Source organism: Dama dama, chromosome 22 (genome assembly GCF_033118175.1).
Source record: "Dama dama isolate Ldn47 chromosome 22, ASM3311817v1, whole genome shotgun sequence".
NCBI classification, from domain to species: domain Eukaryota; kingdom Metazoa; phylum Chordata; class Mammalia; order Artiodactyla; family Cervidae; genus Dama; species Dama dama.
The window spans coordinates 53,629,214-53,644,713 of NC_083702.1; the positions used below are offsets into that span (position 1 = coordinate 53,629,214).

Below are 15,500 nucleotides of genomic sequence, written 5' to 3' on the forward strand. Positions count from 1 at the left end.
AGTGTGCGGGTGTGGGGAGAGTGGGTGCAAATGGTAGGGATAATTATGAAGCAAGAGTGACTCTGAAGTATGGCCATAAATTGATGATTATTACAGATGGGTGTTAAGTGCATGGGTGTTCTTTGTAACTATTCTCTCAAGAGTATTTTGAAATTGTGTATCAAATGAGAGTATGATGGAAGTGCTAGATTGTCTTTCTGGGGAAAAATGCATGTACACAGAGAGATAAAATTCTAGAGATAATTTCAGTAGGTTTATATCCTCCCACAAGTCTATCTATGGATTTGTATGATGCCAGGTTAAGAACCCTTAGTCTCAAAAAGGCTCAAAATATTCAGGAATAAGTCTAACCAAAGAAGTGTAAGACCTGTACACTGAAAACTAGAAAATATTGCTGAAAACAAGTAAAGACCCTAATAAATGGGAAAACATCCCATGTTTGTGAATGGGGAAGACTCACTATTATGATGGCAAAATTACTCAAATTAACCTACAGAGTCAGTGTAATCCTTACTGAAATTTTAATTGCCTTTCTTTGCATTAACAACTGATCCTAAAATTCATATAGAAATGTAAGAGATCTAGCACAGACAAGACAATCTTGGAAAAGGACAAAGTTAAAGAATTCATACTTCCTGATTTCAAAATCTATCACAAAGCTACATGATGGTGTTGTATGAGAACAATACATGAGAACAGACATAAACATCTCTGGACTAGAACTGAAAAGTCCACAAACAACTGAAAAGTCCACAAATCTGTACATTTATGGTCAACTGGTTTTCAACAGAGTGACACGACCATTTAATGGAAAAATCAGATTCAAAAATGGTGTTGGAACAGCTGAGTATGCACATGTAAAAAATGAATCTGGACTCCTACCTCATAAATTACACCAAAAACAATTAAAAATGGATGAGAGATGTAAATCTAAAAGCCAAATCTACAAAACTCTTAGAATATGGGTGTAAATCGATGTGAGCCTGGATTAGGCAATATTTTTTTAGATATGACACAAAGAGCACAAGCTGAAAAATAAAAATACATAAGTTGGGCTTCATCAGATTTTAAGTTTGTGCATTAATGGATACTATCAACAAAGTGAAAACACAATTCACAGAACTGGAGAAAGTACTTGTGAATCATATACTGGATAAAGGTCTAGTTTCCAAAATATATAGAGAGCTTTTACAACTCAACAATAAGATGATAAATGATTCATTAAAAAATAAGTAAAGGATTTGAGTAGATATCTCTCAAAAGAAGATAAACACATAGCCAATAAGCACATGAAAAGATGTTCAGCATCATTAGTCACCAGGAAAATTCAAATCAAATCCACAAAGAGATATCATTCCATACCTATAGGATGGCTATAAGTTAAAAGTCAAAAATTAGTGTTGGTGAGGAAGTGGTGAAATAAGAACCCTCAAATGTTGGTTTGAGGGAAGCATCCAGGGCAGTTTCCTGCGGGGAGCAGTGGGGAGTTATTGCTTAATGGGTATATAATTTCTGTTTGGGGTGATGAAAATATTCTGGGATTTGATAGTGGTGATAGCTGCAAACTTCATGAATATACGAAAAACCACTGAATTGAAATGACTCAATGATGCTAAAAAATGATGCTACTGTACGTGGATGATTTCTCAATTAAAAAAAATACCACATAGTCTAACGAGAAATTCTCTGACAAAGTACATATTATTGCAAAGAAACATTTGAAATATAACACATATCTATTATGTGAAAATCACACATCTAGTTATGATTTCAAAATGTTGCTTAGTTTAAAAGACAATTATAAACGCACAGTATGAGAAGCGCTTCTGAAGCTTATATTTACTACACTTTTAGATTTATTATATTTCATAGGTTCTGCTTCATTCTGCTTGGAATTTTATTCTGCGTGGAATAAAATCTAAGCAAAGAATGTAACTTTCACTAGCAATGGAACGCACTTAAATCTTAAGTTTCTAACTTCAAGAAACTACAGAAACTACAGCATGGTAGTTCGCAAATCAATTTACCAAACGTACAGTTATAGAAGGCATCATAATGTAGTTACTTTAGGTCTGGAAGTCAAACAATCACAGTAGATGTTGTAGCTCTATCGCTTAGCTCTTTCCCACTTCTTCATCTGTGACTGAGATAGGTGGAATTGAAGTTCCTTCTAGCTTTAAAATTTTAAACTTACTCCATCCTATTGTGGCTTTACAGTCAAAAGAATTTTGGAAGTGTTTTCCTTGCTTGGGCATTAAAGCGTTCACATTTTAAAATTTAACAAATTAAAAAAAAAATTTAACAAATTATTATTGTAACATTTGAAAGGGATTAAATCAATTAGACCAACTGATCTCATTCCGCTGAGAACTGGCCTGAGGCAATAGCACCATCTGGTGGTGTCTCTTCAAACATAATTTTCTAGAAGACGGTTTGACCTCTCATCAAGTTTAGATATGCCTATTTTAGGAAACAAATTTAATAATGTTGCATACGTTTAAGTTAACTAGTGCTTATGTAATTGGTCTTAAAAACTTGTAATTCAACACATTCTCTCAACAAGTATTTGTTTAGTGCCCAAGTGTAAGAACAAAAGAGCAAAAATACTTGCATTCATAGATGTAATAGTCTAGTGAGAGAGAGTAGACAGATAAGCATAATAAGTAAATTATGTTAACTGATAAGTTCTATTAAATATCAGGATAAGGGGGATGTAGGATAGGTTGCAATTTCAAATAAAATCTGAACAAAGACTTGAAAGAGGTGACGTCAATTCTACACGTTTGTCTCAAGAATAAAATTCCACTGACTTACAATCTAAGTATCTAGCTTTAATTCTAGCGTGCTGCTATAATTCTGCTTCCTCAAATGTTCCTTTCTAGTAAGCAGGGACTGCAATACCAGGTCAATATTAAAAAGAAGGATATTAACATATTAACAGGATAATAAAATATTAACAAGAAGGACTGCATTTTGAAAAATGACGCTGCCCTAAAGATACATACCTTTCCTAGAGTAATGACTTTAGTATCAGGAAAGGTACAGGTGAAGAAAGGAGGGGCTCTAACGCTGACCCTACAGACCACTGCGACGCCTGAAATCTCGATTGCGGTCTCACTGTAAGGCCGCTCCGCAATGGTGACGCAGGGCGCTTCCTATCATTACTATGTAGTTCTATTTCCTGATCCGAGAAAGGAACGGGGGAAAATCAGGTAAACTCGGCAGGGTGCTTCTGGACCAGGAATTTCTGCGACGCCGCAACCTGCGCCCGTGTCCAGTCAGACAGCCGCATCCAGGTCCGACGCGCATTCCTGGTTGGCGGATTCGTCACTTCTTGGTGTCAGAAGTTAAAATGAAAATTCAAATTTCCCTACTTCGGAAGCCCTTCTTGTCCAAGAAAACAGAAGCAAGAGCAACTCTGAGTCCTTGAATCTTTTTTTTTTTTCTCTCGTGGCTTCCACAATATCTACACCCTGTCTGCCGGGGACTTGCGTCGAAAGTGACGACGCGGACGCTCAGGCCTCGGTTTCCAGCGCGCAGTCGCGGCGGCCCCTCGCTCCCGCCCTTGCCGGGAGGTCCGACGTGGAAGTTGCTGGCTGACCAAGCTTCCAAAGAAACTGTCTGGGAGCTAAGAGTCCGAGCCGGAGCCGGAGCGCAGGCCTAGGCGAGGGGAGGTGGCGGCGCCAAGACTCGAATAGGAGTCGCTGCCGAGGTCGGGGCCAGTCTCTGACAGTCGACGAGGGCGGACAGGCGGTTCATCATGGGTGAGAGATCTGAGAAGGGAGTCTGGGCGCACTGAGAGGCCGAGGCCGAGGGGGCTGGGGTTGGGGAGAGGAGGAACAGAGGGGCAGGCCTGGGAAGCCCAGAGTAACCAGCGCCTCAGGGAGCTGGTTGCTGAGGACTTCACTCACCTTGGCTTTTCACCAGTGTGCGTGGACTCTGACTGGAACCTTCGCTTCCTGTCTCCCCGCGGCGTCAGGGGTGGGTCACCGCGGGTCGGTGAACTTTTTCCTTACCTCCTCGGACCCAGCGCCGCTTGCTGGACGGAGTTGGTCTGCGAAGCTTGGCAACATGTCAGTCGCAAGTTCACGAAGGTTTCTTGGGTGAAAGATGAGCTCTGACCTTGTAGTGGCAGCTTGATACTGTCTCCCTGGTCGCTGGGACAGCGTCAGTTTAAAATCCAAAAGGTGTTGCTCGTAATGTTTTATTGCCAGCACGGCATTTATCTGCTTGCCTGTAACTTTTCCTGTAAGAGAGGAATGTGGAGGGGCTAGTGGGCAGGGAAGGTATTACTGGTCAGTGATGACGTTTTAAACTCAATTTTTGGAGTGCTAATTGAGAGATCTACATTGTCGTCAAAAGCAGCAGGTAGAGAGCTTCGCTCCCCACTGGAGCCCAAATGAAGGTGCACATTTTTAACTTGCTCACAACTCTCCAAGTGATGCAGATTCTTTGGGTTATTTAAATACCTCAGCTATTTTCTGGGGAGTTTCCATCTTGCTCTGAAACATCAGAAGTGTCTTCTTGTCTTTTTGCATAACCCTGTCAGTTTTTTTTCCTACTGCCTGTTTTTAACCTATCAGAAAGGATTTTGTCAAGTCACACTCCTTATGTTACAAACTTTCAAGGTTCTCTAGCCCATGGTGGATTCTTTTTCCAGACTTGTTTTTAATTTTGTCATTTCTTTGTGAAATAACCAGATGTTGTTTGTGAGCATCATTTCTGTTGTCAGCTTTTTTTATATTGTTAGTGTAACTTTTTTCTAATCTTTTCAATTGTCTTTTGGTAAGAAAGGGCCAGAGTGCTTTTATTGGGTAGGGAGGGGTAATCATTAAAGAAAGAACTTATTTTAAAAGAGCTTCTTGTTTGATTGTAGAAATAGTAAAGATTCTGAATTTCCACCTCTGTTACTCTTAGGGGTTATTTTATTTAAACACACATCAACAATTTAATCTAGTACTGGGAGGCCCTGCTGAGACAGAGGATGATTTTAAATTTTAACTTTTTTTCAGCTGTATTGAGGTATGAATGACAAAAATTATGTATATTTAAGGTGTACAGCATGATATTTTGATACACTGTGAAATGATTACCACATTCAAGCTGATTAACATGTCCATCACCTTACAGTTACCCTTTTTGTGTGTGGGATGAGAACACTTTGAGATCTGCTGTCTTGGAAAATTTCAAGTGTACAATACATTATTTATTAAATATAGTTATCATGATGTTCATTAGATCTCCAGAACGAATCTTCTAATCAAAGTGTATATCCTTTGACTAACACTGACTGTGTCATTTTCCCCACTTTCCTAGCATCTGGTAACCACCATTCTATTCTCTGTTCACAAGTGCTTTTATATTACACAATACTTTGTGTATAGGAAGCTTTCTGGTAATAGTTCATGATATGTTGAATGTAGCTTTTTATTATTTTTTTAAGTGTTTTCCATCAAAAACAATTTTTGTTATTTTTGGCTTCTGTCTCAATTTCTTTGCAAGTTACATTCCTTACAGAGAATTCTCAGTGATTGAAAGTACTTATGGTACTGCTGTTGTACAGCAATAATAACAGCTGCCCGTGCTCAAGGACTTCATTGTCCCACTACCATTCTAATTTGCCCTTTAATTTCTAGGGGTAATGAGGATATCATGTGAAGCTATCCATATTCTCTTGTTTAGAAAGTGAGCTCCGTGAGGGGAGTCATATTTCTCTTATTTTTGAGGATATCTTCTGAGCCTGCCTAACATAGTATCCAGGACATGGTAACAATCAGTAATTACTAGTGTGATGTTGAATGATGTATTTCATTGGAAGCAATGTGCCTATGAATGGAGGAAAATATTGCAATGTTACTGAGTTTAGTATAGCTTTTAAAGAGCAAGATTAAATGTTTTGTGGATTTAGTTCTTGAAATGATATTGAAATACATTTTTGTTATTTTCTAAGGTGGCTTTTTCTCAAGCATTTTTTCCAGTCTGTTTGGAACTCGGGAAATGAGGATTTTAATTTTGGGATTAGATGGAGCAGGAAAAACTACAATTTTGTACAGATTACAGGTTGGAGAAGTTGTGACTACTATTCCTAGTAAGTGTTGGTATGATAAACTAATTATAGGGGCTTTTGTTTTCCATTGAAAAAAATTTATTTCTGAATACATATGTAATGTAATTAATAAGATTTGTAGACTTCTATGAGCATAATATTGACAACATTTTTTTCATAAATTTACAGACAGTTTGGTGTAATTTATGAAACCCTGTGCATGGCTGGGTTCTGCTGTTTAGAGCTGTTTTAAAAGTTGAGTAGAGTTAAGCCACATAGTATCATTGAGAGCCAGTATCTTTATTGATAAAATGAAGATAATAAATATTCATTGGCTTTGAAAATAAAGCCAGTGAATAAGGAAAATGAATCAGGTATATAAAATAGTTTGTAAATCTGAGTAAAGAATTACCAGTATGTCGATACTAAGTCATACTATTACATGTGCAGTGTTTTTTTTTTTTTTCTGTACTTGTTGTTATTTGATTAAGATTAGTTTTTTTTTTTAGTAATTCTATTGATTATTTTTAAAAATCTGAGTTGAAGAGACTGAGTGTTGAATTAATCTGGAATTTAAAAATATCCAGAAAAGTAACACCTTTAAATCAATTGATATCTTAGAAAAATATTCTTCAGTAGTCCTAATTTACTACATAAGAAGACTGTTCTGTTACTTGCCCTGAAGATTAGTATACTTAAACTAAATTTAATAGTTTGTAGACTTTGCTCAAGAATACTTATGTCTTTAAGTTACTCCATCACTCAAGGTATTTCTATTTAGTACTATTTACATTTCCAGATTAAAAAAGAAAAGTCTAGCTTTTACAAAAGAACTTTTCGAGCCGTGTCATCTGTTAGTTCTTGCTACCGCCTTCAAGAAATTTCAGCTTCTTTGGTTTTTGGTTCTCAAATCGCCCGTCTGTGCTGCAGTTGAGTCATGGTGGCCCCTGCGGTACCCACAGCTCAGTGGATTGTGTTTCAGCAAATGTGGTTTATACCATGTCCTTCTCCTCTGCAAATAAACAACATTTGTAATTGAGGTTGAATATGGTGATTGCACTGCTACCTAATTCTAAGGGAGACATCATGAACTTGGTTTTTACTTTTTCACTCAGATTTGCTATAGTAATTTTTTTATACTTGCCATATATACTGTTCAGCATTGTTTACCAGTATAAACTTAAATCTAAAAAATTGTCCAATTATAGCTATAAGTTATATTTTACTTTGATTTTTTTTCTTTGTAAAATTTTTATTAATTTTTATATGTATAGCTCCTAAGTTTTTTCAGCATCCTCTCCAGCTCCTCTGGATTCCTTTCATTGAAAATAATAGTATCTTGCCTTAGGCATGTGATGCCAAGCCCCACCTAAGAAGGATGGCAGGGGAAGGGGTTGAGACTTCTCCCCTTTCACCATCTAGCTGTGACCTTACTGTGGATGAGTTCTTGAGGAAGTCTTCAGAGGGCCTGTGAGATTCCCTGCCTTAGCGAACTCAGCCTCCATAAAGAGGTATACAGCAATTGCTGTGCCTTACTGAAGTTTAGAATCTAGGCTTTTGTCCTATTTGCTACCTACCAAAATTCCATTTTTTGTAATGTGTTTACAACTGTCCTTTCTAAGTATAACTTTCTGAATGCTTTTGTATGCCAGTGTTTAACATAATAGGATTTCCATTTAGCTAAGAATATCTAATTGCAGAGGTGGCTGGGGGTTCTTCTATACCCTGAAAGTGGGATTGATCTTGCTTATTGTGGGGGAGAGGTGTGTGTGTATGTATAGCACAGCATACTGTTGTAAATGGAATAATATTTGAACTAATAATGTGATTCAACAGTTACCACTAATTGCTGAAACCCAGGACACTTTGAAGACAGAATGTATCAGTCTACATATACTGTTAATTTGCTTTCTTTTCCAGCCATTGGATTTAATGTTGAGACAGTAACATACAAGAACCTTAAATTCCAAGTCTGGGATTTGGGAGGACAGACAAGCATCAGGTATGGTACAAAGGCCAGACCATTTTGTAGTACTGGGATCTTTATTGCTCTTTTAGGGTTAACAGCAGTAAACCAAAATATGTCTTCTTTTGTAATGTAATGGGTGCCACCTAGTTTAAAATGAGGTAAAACCGCCTTATTCTCTCAATTAAATCTGAGAATTAAAGATTTTTAACTAAAAAATTAAAATCTACGGAAGTCAGTTTTTCCTATATCACTTGGATGAAAATTTTTTCCATGCAAGTCTCAAGACCTGATTACTTCAGTCAGTTCAGTTCAGTCGCTCAGTCATATCCGACTCTTTGCGACCCTATGAACCGCAGCATGCCAGGCCTCCCTGTCCATCACCAACTCCGGGAGTCCACCCAAACCCACGTCCATCGAGTCGATGATGCCATCCAGCCATCTCATCCTCTGTCGTTCCCTTCTCCTCCTGCCCTCAATCTTTCCCAGCATCAGGGTCTTTTCAAATGAGTCAGCTCTTCACATCAGGTGGCCTAAGTACTGGAGTTTCAGCTTCAGCATCAGTCCTTCCAATGAACACCCAGGACTGATCTCCTTTAGGATGGATTGGTTGGATTTCCTTGCAGTCCAAGGGACTCTCAGGAGTCTTCTCGAACACCACAGTTCAGAAGCATCAATTCTTCGGTGCTCAGCTTTCTTTATAGTCCAACTCTCACATCCATACATGACCACTGGAAAAACCATAGCCTTGACTAGACGGACCTTTGTTGGCAAAGTAATGTCTCTGCTTTTTAATATGCTGTCTAGGTTGGTCATAACTTTCCTTCCAAGGAGTAAGCATCTTTAAATTTCATGGCTGCAGTCACCATCTGCAGTGATTTTGGAGCCCAGAAAAATAAAGTCAGCTGCTGTTTCCACTGTTTCCCCATCTATCTGCCATGAAGTGATGGGACCGGATGCCATGATCTTAGTTTTCTGAATGTTGAGCTTTAAGCCAACTTTTTCACTCTCCTTTCACTTTCATCAAGAGGCTCTTTAGTTCTTCACTTTCTGCCGTAAGGGTGTAGTTTTTAAATAAAAAGAATCCTCTAGTTAATTCTTGTCAGTCCCTTCCTCTGTGAAACAGACTGTTTTGGATTTCATGAAAATACCTTTTGGGCCCACCATTTAGGACTGGATGCATTCCCCAAGCATTCTGCTGCCTTTTAACTCATTTTATTTCTTGAACCACTTTGGAGTCATTTGTTAATTTTAGCCATTTCTACTTCTTGTCTTCAGTGATCAATTTAAAGTCTGTGACTAAAATTATTTTTAAAGAACCCATTTCTCTTAAGGAGTTTCTAGTTAAAGATTTATAAGATACAGTGATCAGGTCTGTATGAAACATTTTTTCATCAGTACATTTAGTGATTTTATAGACTCTTCTCTCAGCCTGTAGTCTAAACTCATTCTGAAGCTCCTTGATCCTATGTTCTATCAATATTCTTTGTACCCATCCCATCTGAGGGATATGATACATGTCCATCAGAAACAATCATTATGACATTGATACTGATATGGGTGGGAAAGGATTGGCAAGTAACACCTTTCACCCCACCATAGCCAAGTCCTAGCATATAAATTAACCTATCAGTTTCATTTTTCAAATAATAATATATTCTCCCTTTCTGAATTTTCTTTAGGCCATACTGGAGATGTTATTATTCAAACACAGATGCAGTCATTTACGTAGTAGACAGTTGTGACCGAGACCGAATTGGCATTTCCAAATCAGAGTTAGTTGCTATGTTGGAGGTAAGAAAACTTTATTAAAATGTGGGTAGGTCATTTATATTTCCTTGCTTTTTTTATTATTTATTGTCACATGCAGAAATAATTAAAAGGGAAACAACAGGGGTCTCCCCCACACCCACGTCTTTAGTATCATGTTCTTTTATGCAAATTACTTTCTATTCCAAAAATACTATTGGGGAGAGAGTTGAAGACAAAAAAAATTCCAGTCCTATAACTTCCTTTAAATTCCTTAACTTCCAGAAAAGTCAGAGCTAAACCCTTTCTAAACTGAAGTGACCATTCTAAGTCACTCCTGTGAAGTGATTGTTTTTTTAATGCCTTTATTTCTGGTTGTATAAATTAGCATATGGAAGCAGATTTATTATATAAGTATATAAATAATAAAGTATATTTGTTTTAGAAACACTGAAGCTCAGAGAAGTCTGGACTTCTGGCACAGTTCTGGCCTGTTTACCTCTCCCAGCTGTGTCATTTTTTCACTCTTCCCTGCTTTTACAGTACCTCAGCCATACCGATATTTCTTTTCTTGCTCACTGAGTTTGTGTACCTGACACCTGGTTTAGGGTTTTGCACTTGCTTCTCCTGCTTGGAATTCTCTTTCCCCAAATCTTTGTGTGGCTGTCTTCATGACATGTTTTATCTCACATGTTTCTTCCTCAGAGAGGAGGTCTCAGTTATCTTCTAACCCTTTATCTTACTTTATTCTTTCTAACTACTTACCATTTCTTTCCATTATTTTAAACATATTTGTTTACTTATGTATGCTTCCCACCCTAAAGTGTAAAGTTCTTTGCATTACCTTGTACCCCTGATGTGTGGAACAGTGTATAATAGCTCTTAACTAAGAACCCAATACGTTATATTCACTGAGGTTTGTAAGACACTGATAAGCTAACTGAATTTAGAGGGTCATTTAAAAGATTTTAAAATTGTTAAATAAGCTTCTCAAATGTACTTAGTGATTAACTTAATAATGAAATTGCCTTTTTTTGAGGAAATTAGATGTATAGGTTTCCTTTTCCCACTGAAACAATGATTTTGACTTGTGACTCAATTATTGAATGTTTAAGTTCTAGACAACTTGATTCCTAGTTAGAAGCAAGATTTAGACTATTTTGGACTTCTGAGTTCTTGGATGATTAACTTCTTAGTAGCTTCCAATTTATAAATTTCAACCTAAAGTTTTAAAGTTTTGCCTACATTTTTTTTTTAAACAACATAGTGTCACATTTATCATAAGAGCGTCTTAGACCAAATTCAAAGTATAAGGAATTTTAAGGGACTGGTTAATTGCCTTGAGTATAACATATTTTTAAAATATAAGCTTTATTTAGCTGTAATTCACATGGTATAATAAATTTTTATTATATAAAGTATGGCATAAAAGAAATGGATTATTAACTTCAGTTCACAGTTCTCAAATTGTATTGGATTGTTGTTAGGTTATTTGTGGTATTAGGATTTGACTTGTGTAATCTTTCTCCATAGAAAACTAAAAATTGTATTCATTCTTTAGGAATTAACTTTTATTTGATTCAATCAATATTTATTTATTAGTGATATAAAGTACATGTGGAGGTTGAATCAGGACTATTATATTAAAACTTACAGACACAAAACCAATTTGTTTTACCTTTGTACATAAAAACTTCTAAGTGGAGTAAAGAAATACAAAAAGGAGCTAGAAAATATACTTTTAAAATAACGATTTTTTTTTTTTTTTGGCATTTCTTCCTAAACTCAGGAGCAAATTGATTAGAGGAAATATTTTTTTATTTTATTTAGGAAGAAGAGCTGAGAAAAGCCATTTTAGTGGTGTTTGCAAATAAGCAGGACATGGAACAGGCAATGACTCCCTCAGAAATGGCAAATTCACTTGGGTTACCTGCCTTGAAGGACCGAAAATGGCAAATATTCAAAACTTCAGCAACCAAAGGCACTGGCCTTGATGAGGCAATGGAATGGTAAGTGTCATGTTTCCAGAAGCCATTTGTGGATTTGTGTGTCCATGCATTTGTAATTTCCCTTTGGTCTTAAGGATGAAATCAGATTACTTTGCAGTTTATCATATTAAGTTCCTCCACCCTTTTCTTCCACTGGTTTTCATCTACATCTGCTTTTGTTTTAGCCACAGGTACTAATTTTAGTTGGGTAAACCACCTATCTGCTACATTTCTAGCTTTTTTCCTTACTCACCTCACCCTCCAGTTCCTTATCCTCCAGGACTTAGGTTGAGTCTCTCTGCTCTCAAGAGCCTTCCATACCTCCAGGCCCACTGCCTTACCACACACACAGATGTCCTTGTCAGAGATCAGTGATATAATAGTACTTGTTACACTGTCTTGTAGTTGGTTTGTGCATTTGCTTATTAAATTATCATCTTGAGGACTGAGGCTAGTTTTCATCTCTGAATTATCCACATCTGGCCTGGCTATAGTAGGTAGCAGCCTGGAAAGTGGCTATTTGGTTGTTTTTGATTTTTCATTCAAAGCATAGACAAAGTGAGAGCTAAAATACACCCTTGTGGAAATTGAGTCCATAACCTCATTCTTCTAATATAACCATCCTAACTTTCATCATTTAAAGTGCTTTGGAATTCATCTTCAGCATGAAATTTATATTATAAACAATCATTCTCTATACCTGAAAATTTGAAGTTAATTTTGTGAAACTGTTCATTTTCTCTTCACAGGTTAGTTGAAACATTAAAGAGCAGACAGTAGTTCAGTCCCTTTTGCTCCTCTGAAACGAAGACCACATCACATACCCCTTTGGAAACAGTTAAGTGTGCTCCACACTACTAAGTGTTAAAGCTGTCTGATTGTCGGCATATACCGAACTGACTGGAACATTTATAATACATATTAAAACTAAGTATTTGGTTGGAAGGGTAACTCATCGTGATTGAACCAACTGAATGCCTGTCCTATATAATGTAAAATATTCCTTCCTTGTTATCTTGTGTTAAGGTATATATTCTATTTGTATGCAATTCTTATTCAGATACAGTCCTATTAAAGAATGTTCTCTTAATGAGGAAAAAGCCCTCTGGTTTTTAAATTAGTGGTTCCATCTTGTTTGTATTAACACTAATTTATATCTTAATTCAGATTTTTCCCTCTAAAGTGAATTAGGTTTTTCCAAATTTCCTAATCCAAAAGATTAGGCTCAATAGAGTAGGCCAAGAACCTAGCGTGGGTAATTATAGTCTTCATTTGCTTAATGACCATTTGATCTAAGCTGTTTCATTTAAAAGCTTTTGGTTATAGGCATGAAATAATTATTTTGGTGGCTAACTTCACTGACTTATCTGTAATTATTATTTTATGGTATTTTTAGCTGTTTGGAAATTTTTTTCAGATTTGGACCTACTCAGTCAATTTGTACAGGAATCCTGCCATGTTGCTAGGACATCATTTTTACATCTTCATTTTTATGGACATGGACCCAAAATGCCGATAGACTGGCTTGACTAAAGTCACCTGCAAGGGAGGTGGGAACAGGGCTTACAGAGAGATTTCAGGGTCAGAAGCTTGTCCCATGAACTATACTATAAATTCCTGGAAGTGCCAACATTGACAACACAACTTAATTCCTTATGTAAAATTAAGCTAATAGAAGTAGACATAGTAGATTCAAAATAATGTCTATAAAATTTTCCATACTAGTAGAGGTAGTAGAAATAGTCCTAAATGGTTATATTTGATTGAATTCACAACACAGTAAACAAAATTTCACATTAAAGGAAATTTTTTGAAAACAAGACTTATTTTAAGAAGCATTGTAAAGGATTTTTTACTGCCTTTGGTTCCTTCTGTCTACCTGTAATTGAACATGTAACTTTGAATGGTGAAAAGTCAAAATCTTATTGATTCTAGAGGGAGAGAAACTAAGTATTCCTGATTTTAAAAATTAGGCTTACTGCTGCTACACTATCAAAAACAATTATTTCCTAATGGACTTTTAAAAGGAACTTTACAAACAACCCAGTCTACAGTGAGACAGAAATAAATAGAGACCTTAGTAATTACTAAAATTGGGAGCAATTTTTTTCAGGCCTTCTTCCAGGAGCATGTGTTCCCAGTGTACCCAGTAGTACTAACAGCATATAACTGACATTGTGTCATAGTTTGCCAGGCACTCCTGATGGCCAAACTGTCTTTTTCATGTTCATATCCCTAACGTCCAGTATGATGCCTGGCACATTATGGCACCTCAGAATATGTTCATGGTTAAAAATGGTAGGCTGTGTTTGTCAGCTAGGAAGATAGTACACCAGCACTTTACACTTGGGTCCCTTTCTGGTCAGTGGCACATAGCTAGTGTTAGACTTGGACCCAAATGGATAAGCACTCCCCAGTGGTTCAGGAACACTGTGAAAATAGAAGTGTGGGGAGGTGCAACCCTGGCAGGCAAACAGTGCCTGACAAATAGCCGTGGTAGCAAAGGCCCGCACTTGGGTGATCCTGATCCCCCTGATTTGCCACAAAGAATAGGATGGGGTAAATAGAGCATGCACTGACATTAAGCTGGTATAAATGAGAAGGTCCTTGTCTAGCAGGAATAGCTGTACAGGTGTGGTATAGGAGGTTGAATGTTTATATTTATAAAAATCTACTGAGTCTTGTTTCATGAGAAGCCTGAAAAGGACCAAACTTGAAATCAGAGCATATGAGTTCTAGGCGCAAAGGGCCACTCCATCAGTTTGTTTGGTTTTTCTTTTTGTACAAATAATATCAAAGGTGTCTTAGCGCTCACATTCTATTTTATGATTGTTTGGTAGTGGTACTGTGTCATGTGATCAGATTTAAAGACAAATCGAGAGTGGAGTTCTATTATCAGAATACCTGAGATGCACTTTAAATCGTGGACATGTAAGCTCCTTGAGGGCAGGGACCATACCTTACTTACTGTTAGAACCCCTTGCATCTAGTGTGGTGCACCTGGCACATACTTGGTACTGGGCTCTCAATAAATATTTACTGGAATAAATATTGATTACTGATTAAAATGATTAAATATTGATGAAAACAAAGCCGTGCTCAATATACTTGAGATATTTATTTTTCCTGACTTTGCCTTTAGTATTAATAACTTTTTTGATTTAGAAATTTTTTATAAAAGCAAATACCTGCACTTTAAACCACTTAGAATTGGGTCTGCTTTCCAGGATGCCCCATGTTTATTCTTCTGGGATATTACAAACACCTTGGAAGTGTGAGAACTCCTGTTTGAGATACAAACTGCACCATAACACAAATTGTGAAGTTCATGAATGTTTGAACATTTGATTCCTATGCCACATGCTGTAATATTCTAACCCCGTCACCATAAAGAGCGTGGGCTTTCAGTCCCAGGTTTAATCTTGACTTCTGCATTCAACCTGTGTCACCCTTAGGTAGATTATTTAACCCGAGAGGAGATTCCTTATCTGTAAAATAATGAGTTTAAGGAAGCTGTCAGAAAGACTTAAATAAATATGAGTTAAATAAAACGTAAAGTGTAGGATTTTTCCTCCCCCTACCCTTCCAAATGTATTGGATACTAAAGTATATTGCTTCTGTTTAATACATCAAGTGTAGAGAGGCAAAAGATACCATATGGTTGAACAAGATAATGCCAGACTGTTTTCCAAAGTGTTTTATAAAAAAAGTTCCCTTTCCTCCACCACGCTTGCCAACATTTGGTGTTGTC

At 36.9% G+C, this 15,500-nt stretch overlaps 1 protein-coding gene and 1 pseudogene across 2 annotated transcripts; one reads left to right on the forward strand and one right to left on the reverse strand.

Annotated features, from left to right (window-relative positions):
* Nucleotides 1-3,759, reverse strand: part of LOC133043128 (zinc finger X-linked protein ZXDB-like) — a 28,201-nt pseudogene extending 24,442 nt beyond the window's left edge.
* Nucleotides 3,513-14,841, forward strand: ARL1 (ADP ribosylation factor like GTPase 1). 2 transcript variants are annotated; one of them, XM_061125543.1, is made up of 6 exons: nucleotides 3,513-3,764; nucleotides 5,951-6,088; nucleotides 7,967-8,048; nucleotides 9,695-9,806; nucleotides 11,592-11,770; nucleotides 12,499-14,841. In XM_061125543.1, the coding sequence occupies exons 1-6, from the start codon at nucleotides 3,761-3,763 to the stop codon at nucleotides 12,527-12,529; spliced, it is 546 nt and encodes a 181-aa protein (XP_060981526.1). In that variant the 5' UTR covers nucleotides 3,513-3,760; the 3' UTR covers nucleotides 12,530-14,841. The 2 variants fall into 2 exon arrangements, with proteins under 2 accessions (XP_060981526.1, XP_060981527.1); XM_061125544.1 differs by lacking the exon at nucleotides 5,951-6,088 and having other exon boundaries at nucleotides 3,515-3,764.
* The last annotated feature ends 659 nt before the right edge of the window (nucleotides 14,842-15,500 follow it).

Coding starts and splice junctions, on each gene's coding strand:
- ARL1 (XM_061125543.1), top strand. Junction 8,049..9,694: donor GGAGGACAGACAAGCATCAG/GTATGGTACAAA, acceptor AATTTTCTTTAG/GCCATACTGGAGATGTTATT. Junction 11,771..12,498: donor CTTGATGAGGCAATGGAATG/GTAAGTGTCATG, acceptor TTCTCTTCACAG/GTTAGTTGAAACATTAAAGA.